This window comes from Pseudopipra pipra, chromosome 9 (genome assembly GCF_036250125.1).
Source record: "Pseudopipra pipra isolate bDixPip1 chromosome 9, bDixPip1.hap1, whole genome shotgun sequence".
Taxonomy (NCBI): domain Eukaryota; kingdom Metazoa; phylum Chordata; class Aves; order Passeriformes; family Pipridae; genus Pseudopipra; species Pseudopipra pipra.
Window position 1 is genome coordinate 29,106,961 of NC_087557.1, and position 16,288 is coordinate 29,123,248.

Here is a 16,288-nt window from a genome sequence, read left to right on the forward strand (position 1 = left end):
ACCACAAAAACGGAGAAAAAAGTACTTGGACAGTTTTTTAACTTTGCAGTTTTAAATGTGGAGCTTTAAGTTACACGACGTAGCATCCTTTCCTCTAGTCTTCTCATAAAAAGAACTGAGTAGTAGTTTGAGTAATTATAAAAATTCAGCCTGAAAGGATCCCCTGGTGTCTTGATCATCCTGCCAATTAGGAACTCCAAAAAAGCCCACAGGAATCAGTCTGTGAGAACATTTGCCTTTCAGCAAAATTTAAAGCTCTGAAAACTGTGTCCAATTTAGCTGAGACATTTCAAGGTACTATTATCTGCACTTTACCCCCACCACCTCTCTTACAACATGGTGGAAAATGTGTCCAAGCTTTAAATGAAGCTATTCACACTGCAGCATATTAATTCAAACTACAGGTGAGGTGGGAATTGCAGCATTATCCCAGGTTTGAAGTGCCTGATAGCAGCAAACCTCTCCCTATTATACTTCTTAAAAAATTAGTAGGAATTGTTATAAAGTTTAATGATGAACCACTGAAAAAATACAACCAGCAGAAAATCTGTTCTGGACAGAAAATAGAGTTCCTAGGGCTTAATTTTCCACCTTGTGTGTTTTTATGGGTGCTAATAAAAGCACCTATTTGTCAATAGTATTAAAGTAGAATTTGATGTTTTAATAGTTTCAAGTTTGTACATTGTAGAATATAGAAATTATTACTTCTAATTCAATTAGTTCCTGTTAACTTTCCTTTTATATTGCTCGATTTTAGTATCTGGAAAACAAACAGCTGCTACTGAGTAATTACAATAGTGTTCTGAAACAAATTAGTCATTAGGACCTGAACTGTGATTAAGAACCAATTGTGCAGCATGATTCAAAGCTAATAAAAGATACATGGCAAAGAAAAAAAAAAGAATTAGGATAAGAACAGTTGATCTAAACATTATGTTGCCTAAACTGATTTCATTCTAAGCCTGTTATCACAAGTGAACAGATTGAGTAAGAACAAAAATGACAAATAAATTGTACCTTTCTGGTAAAAGAGACCACATTTCCCTGGTATCAGAATTATACTTTTTTTCCATATGCAATATGTTAATTTAACTACTTTAATGCTGTCAGAACTTTTGTTTTATGAACTGTGCCACACAGCTGGACACATTGAGTGCCTGAAATCCAGTCTTATTGAAAAGATAATTTCATTATAGTGTAATAAATTTGCAGGCACAATTTCAAATTCATCCATTTCCAAGTCTTTATTTTTCCATTCCCTTCAAGTGAGCAGAACTCTTCAATGACTGTTGCAATTATGGTTCTTCATAAAAAATTGGCAACTTTGTTGGAAGAAAACAACGTGGACTATGCTTACCAAGACCGCCCAGTTGTTTGTGTGTCCACTTCTAAAGAACTGTTCTGCTTGATCCTGAAAGATAGAGAAAATTTTACATTTTTTCAGCAATAAGAAAGAAATAACCACTCATATTTCTGTTGTTTCCCCAAAAGTGTTGAATGCAGATGTTTACCACACATTAACACTGAATAAACCTTAGAAAAGCTACAAGAGAGAGAGGGGGTTTTTATGCTATTTTGTACATTTGACCTCAATTAGTTACTCCAAATCCTTCCCTGAAACTTGCTGTGTAACAAAGAAGAAAGAACTGTTAGTCATTTGCAGCTTAGATAAAACGAAAAGCCAACACATCTCTATTCTAAAGGACACTCCAAGAACAAAATAATGTGATTTATTGATCTATAGTTTCCTCCATAATGAGAAAAGGGGCTTGGATTCATTTCTATTCTCAAAAGCAGGTAAGTGAATCTGCAATTTAAAGCCATTTTAAATCCAGGGTGGTTACATTTATCTTCCAAAATCAGGAGCAATGACAGCAACCTTCTGTATAATCTGTGTTCTCCATAGTTCCCACTGTGCTTTGCAGCTGAGAGGGCCCTTTTTCCTTAATGGAGAGCATAAAACAGGACACAGAGAGGGGATAAGACTTCCCAGAGGTAAGGGAATGTGTCTGTCACAGGGCAAGAATCCAGACCTGCTGATTCTTAAATCAGACCCTGTCAACTCTGAGGGCTATTGAGATGATGCCCATGCTCTCACACAAAACACACAGCAACAAAAAGTGTTAAAATACATGTAAAGTATATTGTACTTCAAGCAGCCAACAACCTGCAGTTCCATCAGTCACCCTGAGACTCTAAAAATACATCTGTTGTTTCGGGGGAGGGTGTCGGTCTTATCGGCAATTAATTTCGATTAACAAATGTTCGTTAACAAAGCGGAACCCAAAGGCGAACAACACTCCAGATGCAGCGTGGGCACGGCGCATTAAGGAGTTTGAACGACTCAGACAAGACAGCGCCTGCCGAGCCCCGCAGGGCTCCGTGGGCCGGGAGAGGCGGTTCGGCACTGCCCGGGTCCGGCACTGCCCGGGCCCGGGCAGTGCCGGACCCGGGCAGTGCCGAACCGCCTCTCCCGGCCCACGGAGCCCTGCAATGCTCGGGCAGTGCCGCATCGCCAGTCCCGGTACATGGACCCGGGCAGCCCCGCTCCGCCTCTCCCGGCACACCGAGCCCCGCCCGTCCCACCCGCCGGGCGGGGCGGGGGTAGGGCCGGCCCGCCCTCCTCCCGCCCGCGGAAGGCATCGCATCGCCCGCTCCGCCGCTCGGGAAACCGACGGGGCGCTCCCAGCGCACCCCGAGCGCCTCGGAACACCCGCGTCCCCGCGGCAGCGCCGTACCTGGACGCCGCCGGGCAGCGCTGCCCCACAGCAGCTCAGGAGCAGCGCAGCGGCGGCGGCGGCGGTGCGGGCCCGGGAGGCGGCGGGCAGGGCGGCCGCCATCTCAGCCCGCCTCCTGCGCGGCCCGGCCGGAAGGGGGGCGGCGGCCTGTGCGCAAGTTCCGCGGGCGGGGAGCGCGGCCGTGTGGGGCTGTGCCCTGCGCCGTGCCCGGTTCCCTGCGCCGTGCCCGGTTCCCTGCGCCGTGCCCGGTTCCCTGCGCCGTGCCCGGTTCCCTGCGCCGTGCCCGGTTCCCTGCGCCGTGCCCGGTTCCCTGCGCCGTGCCCGGTTCCCTGCCCCGTGCCCGGTTCCCTGCCCCGTGCCCGGTTCCCTGCCCCGTGCCCGGTTCCCTGCCCCGTGCCCGGTTCCCTGCCCCGTGCCCGGTTCCCTGCCCCGTGCCCGGTTCCCTGCCCCGTGCCTTGCTCGCTCCCGGCCGGCCCCCCCGCGCTCGGAGGAGCGGTGCCCCTGCCCTGAACGCTCAGTCCCGCCCCGCAGCTCCCTCGGCCGCCCCTGCCCCTGCTGTCAGTCCGGCCGTGCAGGGCAGTGGCAGCAGCCGCAGCGGGTCCCGCCGTTGCCGGGAGCACACGAGTCCGCCGTGGCTGTACCGCCGGCGGGGGCGAACAGTGGCCGCGCACCTCGCCCGTGGCCGGACGGCTCCGGGGGTGTCACCGCTTCTCTCAGCTCCTCTCAGAAATTCTCTGAAGTGCCTGGGCTTTGTTGAGGTCACCAAGAGGGCAGAACCCTGGTGGCCTCGGGCCTTGGTGGCCGCAGGGCAGAGCTGCCTTGGAGTGAAGGGGACAGGCGGGGAGAGGGACCGGGGACCGCCTTTGGCAGGGGAGAGAGTGGGGTCTAAAAGTTGACTTTTCTTTTGTCAGGAAGCATTGCTATAGCCTTGCCTGCAGTGCATCTGTCCCTCAGAGCTGACGAATCATCAGATTTTTATTTCAATCTATTGAACCGCTTGATATGATTCTTTTATTTCCACTGACTCAACTTGTCACCACTTTGTTCAATTGCCTGATGCCTTCCATTAGTGAAGATTCCGAACCTGCCCTGAACCATGGAAGCTATTTCCTGCTCTGTGTACTTGTCAGCAGTAATGACTTTCTGAGACAGGAGCATATTTCCATGTATTGATGTTGGATTTTCAATAGCATCGTGTTTGCTGTTTGAAAGCATCGCTGGTTTCCTCGATAAAAATAACCACCTGTAATTAGATTGCCTTTTTCTGCCTAAAGCTAATGAACCTACTCCCTTTCAAATACCATAACCACCAGCTCCCATTGTGCCTGAACACATCTCCCGTGTGAGCCTTTTATGAACCTACTGAGAAGTGCTATTGGCGTCAGTGTCTCTTGGTGCCTGCTAAAAGCTGTTTATCTTCTTGCAACAGAAAACTAAATGAATTTAAGACCAGGGCCAAACCTCAGCTTTTTTTTTGCCCTTTCAAATGTTTCCACTGAGGTCTCATTCTCAGACGTGCTCAAGATGCGTCAGTAATTCCAAAGGATAGGCAGATATCTTTCCAAGCCTGTGCTCACACAGCTTCATAAACTGGAGAGTTGATTTCATGGGCTTTGATTTGGGTATCACCTCATTACCTTTCAGCTCCCATGTGGAGCTGGTGAGAAAACCTGTGACAGAAGGCCTGAGCCCTTGACTGAACTCCTTTCAGTTAAGCTTACTTGTTCTTTGCATTTATTACAAATATTATGGTAATATGCATTTTGGTCAATTGCTTTTCCCATAGAAATAATGTCAGCACCCGTATCCTGATGATGCATCTTTGAACCAGACATAAGTCCTGATGTTTGAACTGTTATATAATGAAAAGGTATGTCAAATATGGCCAAAAGGCAACTTCAGCTTACCAAGAATTAGTCCTGATGTGAGAAGTAATGAACATCTTTTCTGTGAATAAAACTTGAAATCATCCTATTTGCTTAAAACCTTCTGAACCTTCTGAAATTTTTATCACAGGTGGCCTTAATTTTTTCATTCTCTGGAATACTTGACTTTGTAGTTTTAATAACATTCTTTTAAGGTCACTGTGTAGGGTTTGCTACCTAAGAAAAAAGGGAATTGGAAAGAAAAAAGGCAAAATTTCTGTCACGTGGCATTGGCGTGATATAAACATAGGTTATCCTCTGAGGACTGTGCAAACAGACACTTGCTCCTTTGTGCTGAGCAATTAAGAACCGGAGCAAATTTCCCTTTACGTGGAAGATCACGTGTGGTGGATGAGACATTTCGAACACAAGGTTTCACCCCCGCTCAGAACAGTTTGAAGCACATTTGTCCAGTCAGTACTGCTGCTGTCTCTCCTGTGCAGTTCTGCAGCCGACAGGAAGGTTCAGCCGGCTCCTGATGGGAAAGCAGAGCTGCAAACGCTGGGCTCTGGTGTCACACACTGCCCGCTGCAGGGTGGGAGCTGTGCCTGCAGCCACTGCGGTCACACTGCAGGTGTTACTCGTGCATTGGAGGTGTTCAGGTCATGCTGCTGCCCCTCCATCCCAGGGCAGAGACAGCACTGAGTTGGGGCAACCTCAGCTGCACAAGCTCATTGGAATATTCCAAAAGAATGGCCGTTATTCCCTCTGATTTATATGCCATGTAATATGGTGCAGAGTTCACCTTTTTAGGTCTGTCTTTGGTTTTGCCTTCTGGATTCCCTCAGCCTGCTTGAGTGTATTCTGTAATGGATCTATTTCTTCTTCTACTTCTGGCTTTTATTTCTTGACAGTCTCAGTCTTTCATGGGCTTTAGTATTCATCAGACACGCATGAGTGTGCCAGTGCTTCAGGCATTATTCCTGGAGGTGGAATCACTTCTCTTTTTTTTTTTCCCCAGTAAGACAGTACCAAAAGCTTTGTCCTCATTTTTTTCATCTTTATTCCCTTAGGCAGCTCTCAGTACAGACTTGGTGCTTGCTTCCATGCCTGCACAGGATTTTTTTTTGTCTAGAAATTAAGCTCTATGCTGTTTGCTTCCATTTCTTCCCTCTGCTTTGTTTCTATGCTAATCACAGTATTTTTTCATGCTCTGAGTATCTTTAGCTTGACCTTTGCCACAACGTGTCTTGTACTTCATGCTGAGTAATTAGAAGGGACACCAATGTATCCCAAAATAATCTGTAATTAAAACAACTGTTTAAAAAGCTGCTGTAAGCACAGCTGGTATTCACATTGGTGCACATGTTGGTGCTCTTCCAGATCCTTTCCTCCTCCAGCAGGTTGCCCAGGTCCTAATCCTCTAATCTAGACCCTCTAGAAATTGCCCTTTATGAGCCATCTGTCAGCTTGCTCCTGTCCAGCGTGAAGCAAACAAACCTATCCTTCCTCTGAGGAGGGGCAGCAATCCCAAGTGTAACCCCATAAGCTCCTAAACCAGGGATTTGTGATACCAGAGTCCACCTGACACTTTTTGATCACAAACTTGTGTATTTTTCTATACCAAAATACCAAATAAATATCTGTAATTTTGTGGGTATTAACCTTGGCTATATTACCTGTTTGTATAATAGTGTATCTTGTCCTCCTTCTGTACTCTTGATCCTTGTTCTGTGTTTGCTTTCCTGGTTTTTTCAGACTTGCATCATGATTTTCCACTGTATAAGAGGAAAAAAATATATCTTTGGCTGTATTTGTTATGCTTCCAAAAGAAAAATTAAAAGGACCTCTTGCAAAGAGGCCAATAAGAGTGATTCTTAAGGAACCGTCAAGAAGAGCTGGACTGTGCTATCTCATTTGAAATGCAGATTTATTACTTTCTTAATTTTGGCTGTCAGTACAATAGATTAAAAATTTTGTCACCAAACAAATCTGCTGCAGTTTGTTATCTGAGCTGATGAAATGGCTATTTGCAAATATGGAACCTGAATGAAACAACAGTAATCAAGTTAATTATTGATCTCACTGCTTTGGGTTTTTTTCCCTTTCTGTTAGTGGAAGACTGGCTTGATTCCAGAACATTTGTACTTTGAAAAGATTTACAACATCAAAGCAATACTGATAAAAAGTAGGCAAAATGAATATAGTGAGAATAACAGAGAGAATCTGTAGAATCAGAACTTCCAAAGGAAAATTACTTGAAAGAAGCCTTTGCTTTTAATATTACTGAGCTGAAACAGTTGTACTCGACTGCATTTAGCAATGGATTGTTTTTGTACACTGGCTAAACACATCAGACCCTTTTGTTCATCCCCAGCATCAAGTTGCTTCACTCTCTATTGGAATCAAACCAGACAGTATTTTTTACTGTTATTTACAAAGTAAGATTATAGACATAATTTTTACAGGCCTTTTGAAGTCAGAGTAGAACACAGGCAAAAACTTTGAAACCTACAATGAAATTCAGTTGACATTTGTCCTTCATGAATTAACCACCTACCTTGTCATCAGCTCTGTTCTGTCATTAATGATGCAAATATCACCAGGTGTGGAGTTTCCATAATGTTGAATTGTGTAATAAACCAGGGTTTAATCTTCAGAAGATATGAAGTTACAAACCATTCCAGCAGCTTACCCTGTTGGTAAAAAAAAAAAAAAAGTAAAATATGAGAAAACAAAACAGGGAAAAAGAGCAGCAGCTTATTTAGATAGTTTGTTAGGTGTAATGGCAGTCATGAAATATGAGTGCACATCACCTTTGGTCTCAGTGCATCAATATTTTTCTCAATAGAAAAAGCTGAAAACGTTTTGTCAAAACATTCTCATGTCTTAAAATAACAAAATACGTGAAAAATACAGCAGTAAAAAAAAAAAACAAACCCAAACAAACCCCAAGCACTATCTTTTAAAAATTACCCTCTCCACTGTATTTTTCCATTAATATTTCAAAAGGGTGCATTCTCAAATAGAAAATTCATTGACTTCTTAATTAGGAACAAGATAAGAATCTTAATTAAATTGCCCTAAATAAAGCTGACTTTAGAACCACAATTTTTACTCTTGACTTCAAGCAGTGGATATAACACACTTTGTGTTTTAATAATCATTAAGAAGTCATCATTTTATTCTGCTACTAGTTCTGACATCCCTGTGATAAATCTCTCCTGTGTCCCAAGTATCCGAGTGCCTCAGGAATGCAGGGATGGAGCCCAAGTGGTCTCAGCTCTGCTGGTTAAATTAACTCAAATCCAGGGCCGTGTTTCTGATGGACTTGTTTTCACTCCCAACCCAATACTTAATCCTTTTGTCTGCCAGGTAATTGTCTTCATTTGCAAGCAAGGGGTTTTTTTTATTCCGTTGAGGACTACTCATCAGCTCTGTGAGAAAATAAATACAGAAGGTTTGGAAAAGAAAAAAAAAAAGGCTGCATGCACATCAGCTTTACCTGGAAAAAATTAATATTATGAAAATCATATTAGAAATAAGACCTACAGCGAGCACCGAGTCAACTTTAAAGAAGGTTATTTATACTCCGAGTACAATAACATTGATTAACATTAAATATTTGAACAGTGACTAAAACTGAGTCCAGTACGTTGCCAGGAAGGGTTATGCAGATCAATGTGTGATGAGAACTAAAATGTTATTAGACCTGATTAGTGGAAGAATGCCCTCGAGATGCAAAATTTAAGACAAATCCAAAAATAAGCCATTAAGAAACTCAAATATTTTCAATGGGAGGAATAATTTAGTATTTAAAAATATAAATATTCATGATTGTTTCTGGTTTTCCAGCAGTTATGGAGTAGAGTAGATCAAAATAGCCCAAAAACTTTTTAGACAAAAGCTTACTTGTATTTTTTAGAGCAGCTGCTCGGCTGTGAATAAAAGTGGCAGCAGATCAGCAAACCTTAATAAAATTTCCCTGTCTACTCAAACTGTGTAAAGCAGAACTTTTTGTTCTCTCTTGAGCTGCATTTACCAGGACCCTGGTAAAGGGTAAAGCTGCTGTGGCTCAGGTGGGAAGTGCTCGTGCTGAACTAAGCCAAGAGCATCCTTCAGCATCCCAGAGATTCTAAATCCACGCCCCTGGAAATTAAAAGTGCCTCCTTCTGTGAGCTCATTCACCAGAAACTGTTCCCAAGTAGAAATGCCAGAATGACTTCACAAACTGAAATCATAATGCTTGGGAGCCAGGTTTCTCTATGATTTATAAAAATGCAGTCTTCCCAACGTTCCTTTCTGTGCAGAAGGAGGGGGAAAGGCCTTGTCACCGTTTCAGTGCTGGCACTTGGTGCAAGGGGGAATTTTACTTCAAAAATTAAATTAAATTGACTTCAAAAATTTACTCCTATTATTAAGACAAACCCAAATAGTGTACTCAGCAAGAAAGCAAACTGGTGGCTAGGCAACCCCCCAAATACTTTCTTCCTTAAAAGCCAAATTGTGTGGCCTAAGTTGATGAGGACGTTGTGCAAACTGAGCACTGCCCACACAAGAATGGGTTCGCTTAGGAAATCTCTGAGTTTTGTACATTGTTTTGCAAATTATTAATAAAAACTTCAAGCACCCCCTTTTTACCTGTCTGTGTCTTTGTGCTGAGGGTGTATCCTGATGGGACTATCAAGAAAAAGGCCCAGTGATAACAGGAATTACCAGTACATGAATATGTGCCTGTGGTTTCTGTGTGTCTGTCCTGTTCTGTGACCTGAACTAATTGGTTTAGCTGCTAAATACATATTACATGGCAATGGAAAAGCTACATTTAATGCAGTTAATGACCTTTTAGATTTTAAGACAGGCATTTGAATTTACATGTTCATTCAAGGTGATTGATTTTTACGTGGAGAAAAGGCACCAATCAGTCAATCAGCTTCAACTAATCAGTGCCTTAATGGATGCATTTGCAAAAGTATTATCTCAGTGAAAATCACCTTCTTGCACTTCCATAGTTATCAAGAATTTCCTTACACAAAGTTTCTCTCATTATAACATTATGTAAATGCTAAAAAAAATCTTGCACTTTAGCTGCATGTTCATATTAATTATATATCTCAAGAAAATAATAATACCAGGTACAGAAATATAAGGATTTCAGATTGAAGTTTCACAAACAGAACAAATTAGGATTATCCTTTTCAGAATAATGACATTAAAATCATGATATGAGGTCAGGGGTACATAACTTCACTTGATACCTAGCTTCAGAATAAAGATGATTCTCATTTTGCTCTGCTAAATATAAAAGTAATAAATGCTTTTTATCTGCAGAACACCTCTTCCTGAAAGATCTCAAAGCATTCAGTGTTAACTTCATGTCATCTTGAAACCTGGATACTTCAGTCCCTATGCAAAATTTTTTTGTGTTGCTACTATACATCCATTTTTGCTCTTCCATCTGATTCTGTTTCCCTGCATATTTCCCCAAGATAAGGCAAACAGTTCAATTGTTTGATTGCTGTACATTACCACGTTATGGGAAGCAGTTTTAATACAGATTCTTTTCCATGTATGGATTTTTGTCACATAAAGTTAAGGAGGCTGAACATATTTTGCCTTCCTTTATATCCTCACCTAGGAACCAGAACAGTATGAACTGTCTTTTCCATTTCCTTACTTAATTCTGTGACTAGTTATGATGATCTAAAATTGCCATATTTGTTTTCAAATCCTTTGGTGAAATAAATTAATCTTCACTCACTAGGGTCTTTATCTACTCTGAATTCTAGAAACAAAATGTATTTTTTCTCTCAGAAGAGATCTTCACAGGTTCATAAATGAAAAATGTGGTTTGGAAATGGAATACTAATGTGTATTAGTAATAATGGATGGTCAAATCTGTACTTTTTTTCCCAGAAATTGCTCATAACACTATTTCCATAAGAGAAGTCAGCTAGGGAAGCTGCACAGTCTGCCCCCACAAGTCATGTTTCTCTTTTCCCTAGCCCAGAGGCTGACAGAACAAAGTTTCAGTAGAAAGCCAAGAAAAAGCAGTAGAATATCATTAATTGTCAATCAACTTACATAGAAAAATAAAATGTCAGCTGCACTAGAGGGTAATTTAAAAAATTATTCCCAAAACTGATTCAGAGGTGATTTAGTTGTATAATGTAGAGAAAGAATTAATTTGAGGGATCTTTGAATATTCTTTTCCAAATAGTACCAACTCAGCTGTAAGTCAGCGATCACTTTTTCAAATACAGGAGTCAAAATAATATATTTTTTTTAATTCCTGAACGTTTTTTAATAAATAAGAAAGCCACAACCACTGAGTTTGCCCCCTGTACAACTCCATCATTTTATAGTGACGTGCCTCTTGCAATGAGGAGTTCACACAGGAGCAGGGCTTTGTAAGGAATTCTCCTGGAAACAGCTCCCCTTGGCAAGCTTCTCCTGACCCTGCCATGTGTCAGGAATGCAGCACCCAGCCAGGGTGGATCTGCTTTCTACAACACAACTGCCTCATCTCTTCTGAGATATCAGCAGGACAGAGCCAAGGGGCCTGTGCAGCAAAAACAAGGTCTTGGTGATTCAACAAGTGCTGAAGATGATTAGTAATTTCAAATATTAAAAACTACTTGTTGTTAGGCTCCAGCCAATATTTGGCTAAACTCTTCTCTCCCATTCTGCCAAAAGTTTTCAGCCCATGCCATGTTGAACTTGAGTTCAAGTCCAACCCTCGTGGGACAGTTCCATCCAGTGTTATCTTTGCTAATAAGCCATCTGGCAGGGGGGCAGCTGCTACTGAAAACAGGTGTTTGATCCAATTTTCATTGCTTATACTGCCAGGAAAGCATTCACTGGAGTTGGTGACTAAATTCAGGCAGTTCCTGCACGTCAGCAGAAAGGCAGGATGAATTTGGAGCTAACAATAAACCATTTCTGTGGTTAAAACCTGTCTCGCTGTCTCTCATGTCTCTCAGCACAGCTCATTGTATCTTCAGGTGCAATTTCTTTATCTTGCCTTTGTTCTACATTCTCATTTGTATCTGGTTGTTGTGTAATGTGCATATTTTAATCTCTAGATCTTGCATTCTGTTCACTGCGATGAAAGAACAAGAAGTTAAACGGAGTTCAAGAGCCCTTGATCATCGAAAAATTACTTACTAGAAGCAAAATTAGCCCCTCCTCCCCAAAAATGTGCTCTTTATAATAGAGTTCACAGTTGTGACCTGATACCTGCCTAAATTACAGCCTTCCTGGGCTTAGAGAAGTCATTTGGACAGTCGTTTCCCACTTAATTATGAAATATGAAAACCAAAGGGAGCCTTAGCTCTAAAGAACTAAGTTCTTTAACCATGAAACAACAAACACCAGTGGCTGACTGGCATTTTGACAGCTACTGCTCTGTGGTGAATCCTGAATACACACTGAATATGAAACAGGGGACTCCACTTTTTACCAGAACACTACAGTTATCACCGTGATCACTCTCAACAAGAGAATAATAATGCCAACATTATTCCATTGGGAATCCTAATTATAAAAAAATTGCCATGTCACTAATTAGGATTTTTTTTTTCTTAGCATTTATATTATTCTTTGGCATCCATGTACAACCTTGCCAAAATTAATAGTACTTGTGTTTGACTACAGTGAAATAAAAACCTGTATTTGTAAATGTCCTGTGAGCCCTTTCATACTAGAAAAAAAGCCCATCCTGGAATCCTTCTTGACCATAAGTAAAAACAATTTTTGTCAAACTAAATTGCACTTTTTCCCTTTAACTTGACATCACAGTGTTCTGTGCCACTGTAAAGACACAAGCATCAAAAAATGTTGAAGGTTTCTTGGTGTGAACAATCCCTGAAATCATTCCATGACCCTTCTAAGCCCTTCATACAGGAAGTTGGTATTACTTTCAATTCATTTAGCTTTCTATTAAAAAAAAAAGTCAAGATGCTTATCTTTTCAAGAGCTGTACTTTGTGAAAGATGATTTTCAAGCAGGGAAGGTTTTCACCACATGACTGTATGACTGGCTAACAAGTTACAGAAATAATGTCATGAGGCATTGGTCCATTTAACCACTGAAATAAACCCCAATGATAAGTAGCAGGGACTTGCACCTTCCAACAGTCTGGAGCTCCACAGTGTTCCCAAGATGAGGTTTAATAGCTGTGCTTGCATTCTTTTCTGTTTCAACCACCCACAAGTCATTATTCAGTTCAAACCTATTTTATTAACTGAATTTTGCTGTGTTTCTTTGTGGAGGTTTTTTTCCCCCCCTCCAGCTACACAAACTCCCTTTAGCTCATAAAGAATAAACCAGATGAACTGAAATTCTTATCTGGGGACAATTCATAGATTAGAACCTTAAAATCTGTGGTTGGATCCTTAGGATGAAAAGGCAGAGAAATTAAGTCTTCCTTGGAAAAAAAATCACCCTGGATTTCTAAGTTGCTGAAAATTCAGTATCCATTGATTTGGACTGTTTATTGATCAGTTACTGAAAAACGGTAACTGAGGGATATAAATAATCCTCACAAAAAGCAATTTCCATAACAATGGGGGGAGAGGAAGGATTTCAGTGTAACTGCCCTAAAATAAAAGCAAAAAGCATCAAGAAGCTGGGATGGATCCGACTGGAAGGCTGTGTGAGCCCTCAGTCTGAGTTCCTACCAGCAGAGATCAGCTGTCCTGGGGACAAGGAAAACCTCCACGGGATCCCCTGCCCTTTATCCCTCTGAAACTTGAGGACTTCCTGAAGTGGCAACCTTGAATTTATTAAGTTACAGAACACTGTGCAATATCCTCATACTATCTAATTATTATATAAAAATTTAAGTACAAAATTGTGCATGATAATTGGGAATTATTTAAGAATTGTTAACAAAACAGGAAAAAAAAGTGCAGCAATTTGCCTTGAGAATAAAGATACATAAGAATAAAAAAACTCATCTATTGCAAGCACTAGGAGCTGCAAGAAATATGTGTGAGAGGTTTAAGAACTGTGAAAAAAATGAGAAGGGGAAAAAAATGACATAAAAAGCCAACGGTAAGAGTGGTGCAACAGCATTTAAAAGAGCTGTTTTTCTGAACAGAAAAAAGAAAAGGATCCAAACAATATTATTGGAATATGCTTGCATGATTTATCAAAAGAAATTGGAAGACTTCACCAAATATTTCTGTCCTGTATCTAAATGATGAGATGATGTAATTATACCACAGCACGATGATGAAACATTCTCCATTTCAACTGTAGTCAAGTAAATTTTATAAACAGTAGTCCCTAAAAATAACTGAGTAAATCTGCATATTTGGATAAGCTGAACTGGAGTTTTAAAACAGCTGGAAAGGACAAGAAAGGGAAAAGCTGGAAAGGGCCTCTAAGAACCCTTGAAATGTTTACATTCTGGGAATGTGCTGGACCAGCACTTCCTAAGGGTGGTGGCACAGGGAATTATAGGCCTGGCTACCTAACGTGGAACTCAGTGAAAAAACAGAACTGATAAGAACATCCTGGAATATAGTTTGATTAATTTAATTAGTGCCAGTTTTTGAAAAATGGATCCTCTCAGATCTATGCAGATACTTTGTTTTGGCTGATGAAGAAAAAAAGTGCTGATCTGATGGCATTTATTTACTGCTGCAGGATATTTTCTTTAGGATTCCCTTTAGGAAACCTGAGTGAATCAAAATTAATGAACATTTATTTAATAACTAATTGACTGGTCTCCAAAGTGAAGAAAAGGAAATGGGAAATATTAAGTGAGTTTTGGTTCCATGGGAAATGTCTTTTGGCCATGTGCTGTATAACAGTTGTATTGATTACAAAAAAAATAAAATCACTGTATTGGTTACCAAAAATATAAAAAAAAAAAAAAAGAAAGAAACAGAAAGAAAATTACAGCTATTTAGTTTATCATAACAAAGAGTGACTTGACCATCACATTTTTTTTAAATATTTTTCTTCTCAGCAGATTGAAATATACATCCTCCAACTTTTAGGCAGCACAATATTCTTCCTTCCCTCCCATGTTCCATTCATCTTGGTGTTCTCAAAAGTTACATGAAATAGTAATTCTGGGATTTAGTGAAATCTAGATCCAGAGATCAGATTTTTCCAGGTAGATTTTTCGCTACCTTTCAATTAGTGAGTTAATTCACTTCAGTAACCTGTTTGGGTATCAGTAGAAAAGAAAAACAGGTCTATCAGAGTGGAAAAGAAAGGAGAGAGAAAACACCAGATTTAAAAAAAAGTTAACAACACTGTAGTGAAAGAGTTCAGAAATGGATTTCTCATTTCAATGTAAAGATTGTTTTAACAATGCTGGACTAATTTACACAACATATGGGGCTGCAAGTAAGTTCTGAATTTACACTAAAATGCATATTATTTCTGGATCAGAAGCATATAATTCAGCATATTCTATTACAAAGGCTACCTATAATTGTTTTACTCACAGAATCTACAAATTCAAGCTGTCCACATATCAGCCTGTGCAAGCACATCAATCCAAGGACAGGGGTTCTGATTTAATAAAGACACCAAGCAGAGCAGCAACTCGTGTGACAAATGCCAGCCAGTAGTGCTTGAACAGGCACTAGACAAAAAAAATAAACGTTTATAAAACACTGGGGTGTTCTGAAGTGATTTTTGAAAACATGGAACCTAATTAGGCTTTGACTGAAGGCTATGGGTGTGAGGAAATTGGTTTAACCAAGAAGAATAGAAGGCCCAGAACACCATATTCCAGCTGATCCCATACTAATTTCATATCAGTGCAGCTTCACGTAGCTCCTGGAGGAAAGAAGAAGAACGAGAATGGAATCAGCCCGATGGTACAGGATCCACGAGGAGTCTTCAAGATGGATTTTCAGAAATATTATCACTTTGATAGCAAAATTTTGTTCTTCCTACTGTAGCTTCTGCCCCTCCAGAAAAGGTAGGATGTGGGAGAAGTCTCACCAAAGTGATCCCTCTTTTCTTGAACAATAATTTAGATGTGCATAATGAGAAGAGTTTTGTGGCAGAACAATTACAGGTTTTTATTTTCTGCTGGCATTTTCTAACTGAGCAAAATGCCTGGGAGCCTACAGTAAAAAACCAACAAGTAGGACAAGACCTTACACAAAAATTTTTCACATTCCTGAGGAAGCATGTGAAAGGAAATATTTTTCTCTTACCAAACCAGGATGTTGGAAGAGCTACTAATGTATCCATAAATGCTGAATATATAAAACTATGTCTTTATTCCATTTATTAAATGGAATTTATCTGAGACGATAATACAGATGAATTTTTTTGGATAAAGAAACAAACAAGTTAAACCCACAAAACACCAAAACCACAGCTCTGTCTGCCTAAATAGAATGGCATCTTCCATGAACCCTCTTTCCTTAGGAAAGACATAATTTTAAGAAAATATCTATTTAATTTCATTCCGTCTTCCTCTTGTCAAGCTTCATTTAAGGTCTTTTAAAAGCAATTACATCCTTTGATTAGGACACTGGAGCCTACTCTATTTTTACTCAACCAAAATTAAGGTACTGTGCTTTTCAATGGATTTACATTTGGATGCATTAAAATCACAGCAGAAGACAGGAGGGTTAAAGTCACATCCAGATTTTATGGGAGGATGAGGAAGTCTGCAGATGAATGCTGATTAAACTCTCCAGCAAA

General features: G+C 40.5%; 1 protein-coding gene across 4 annotated transcripts in view; it reads right to left on the reverse strand.

The window, feature by feature from the left end:
• PIGK (phosphatidylinositol glycan anchor biosynthesis class K) overlaps nt 1-2,891 on the reverse strand; it is a 61,725-nt gene extending 58,834 nt beyond the window's left edge. For 2 of the 4 annotated variants that reach the window (XM_064665518.1, XM_064665520.1), the window contains exons 1-2: nt 2,739-2,890; nt 1,358-1,411 (exon numbers count right to left, since the gene is read on the reverse strand). In XM_064665518.1, coding sequence (XP_064521588.1) covers nt 1,358-1,411; nt 2,739-2,840 — 156 coding nt within the window. In that variant the 5' untranslated portion in view covers nt 2,841-2,890. Of the gene's footprint in view, nt 1-1,357; nt 1,412-2,167; nt 2,231-2,738 lie in introns of those variants that run through there. The other 2 variants (XM_064665519.1, XM_064665521.1) reach the window with 2 other exon arrangements.
• Nucleotides 2,892-16,288: the final 13,397 nt, after the last annotated feature.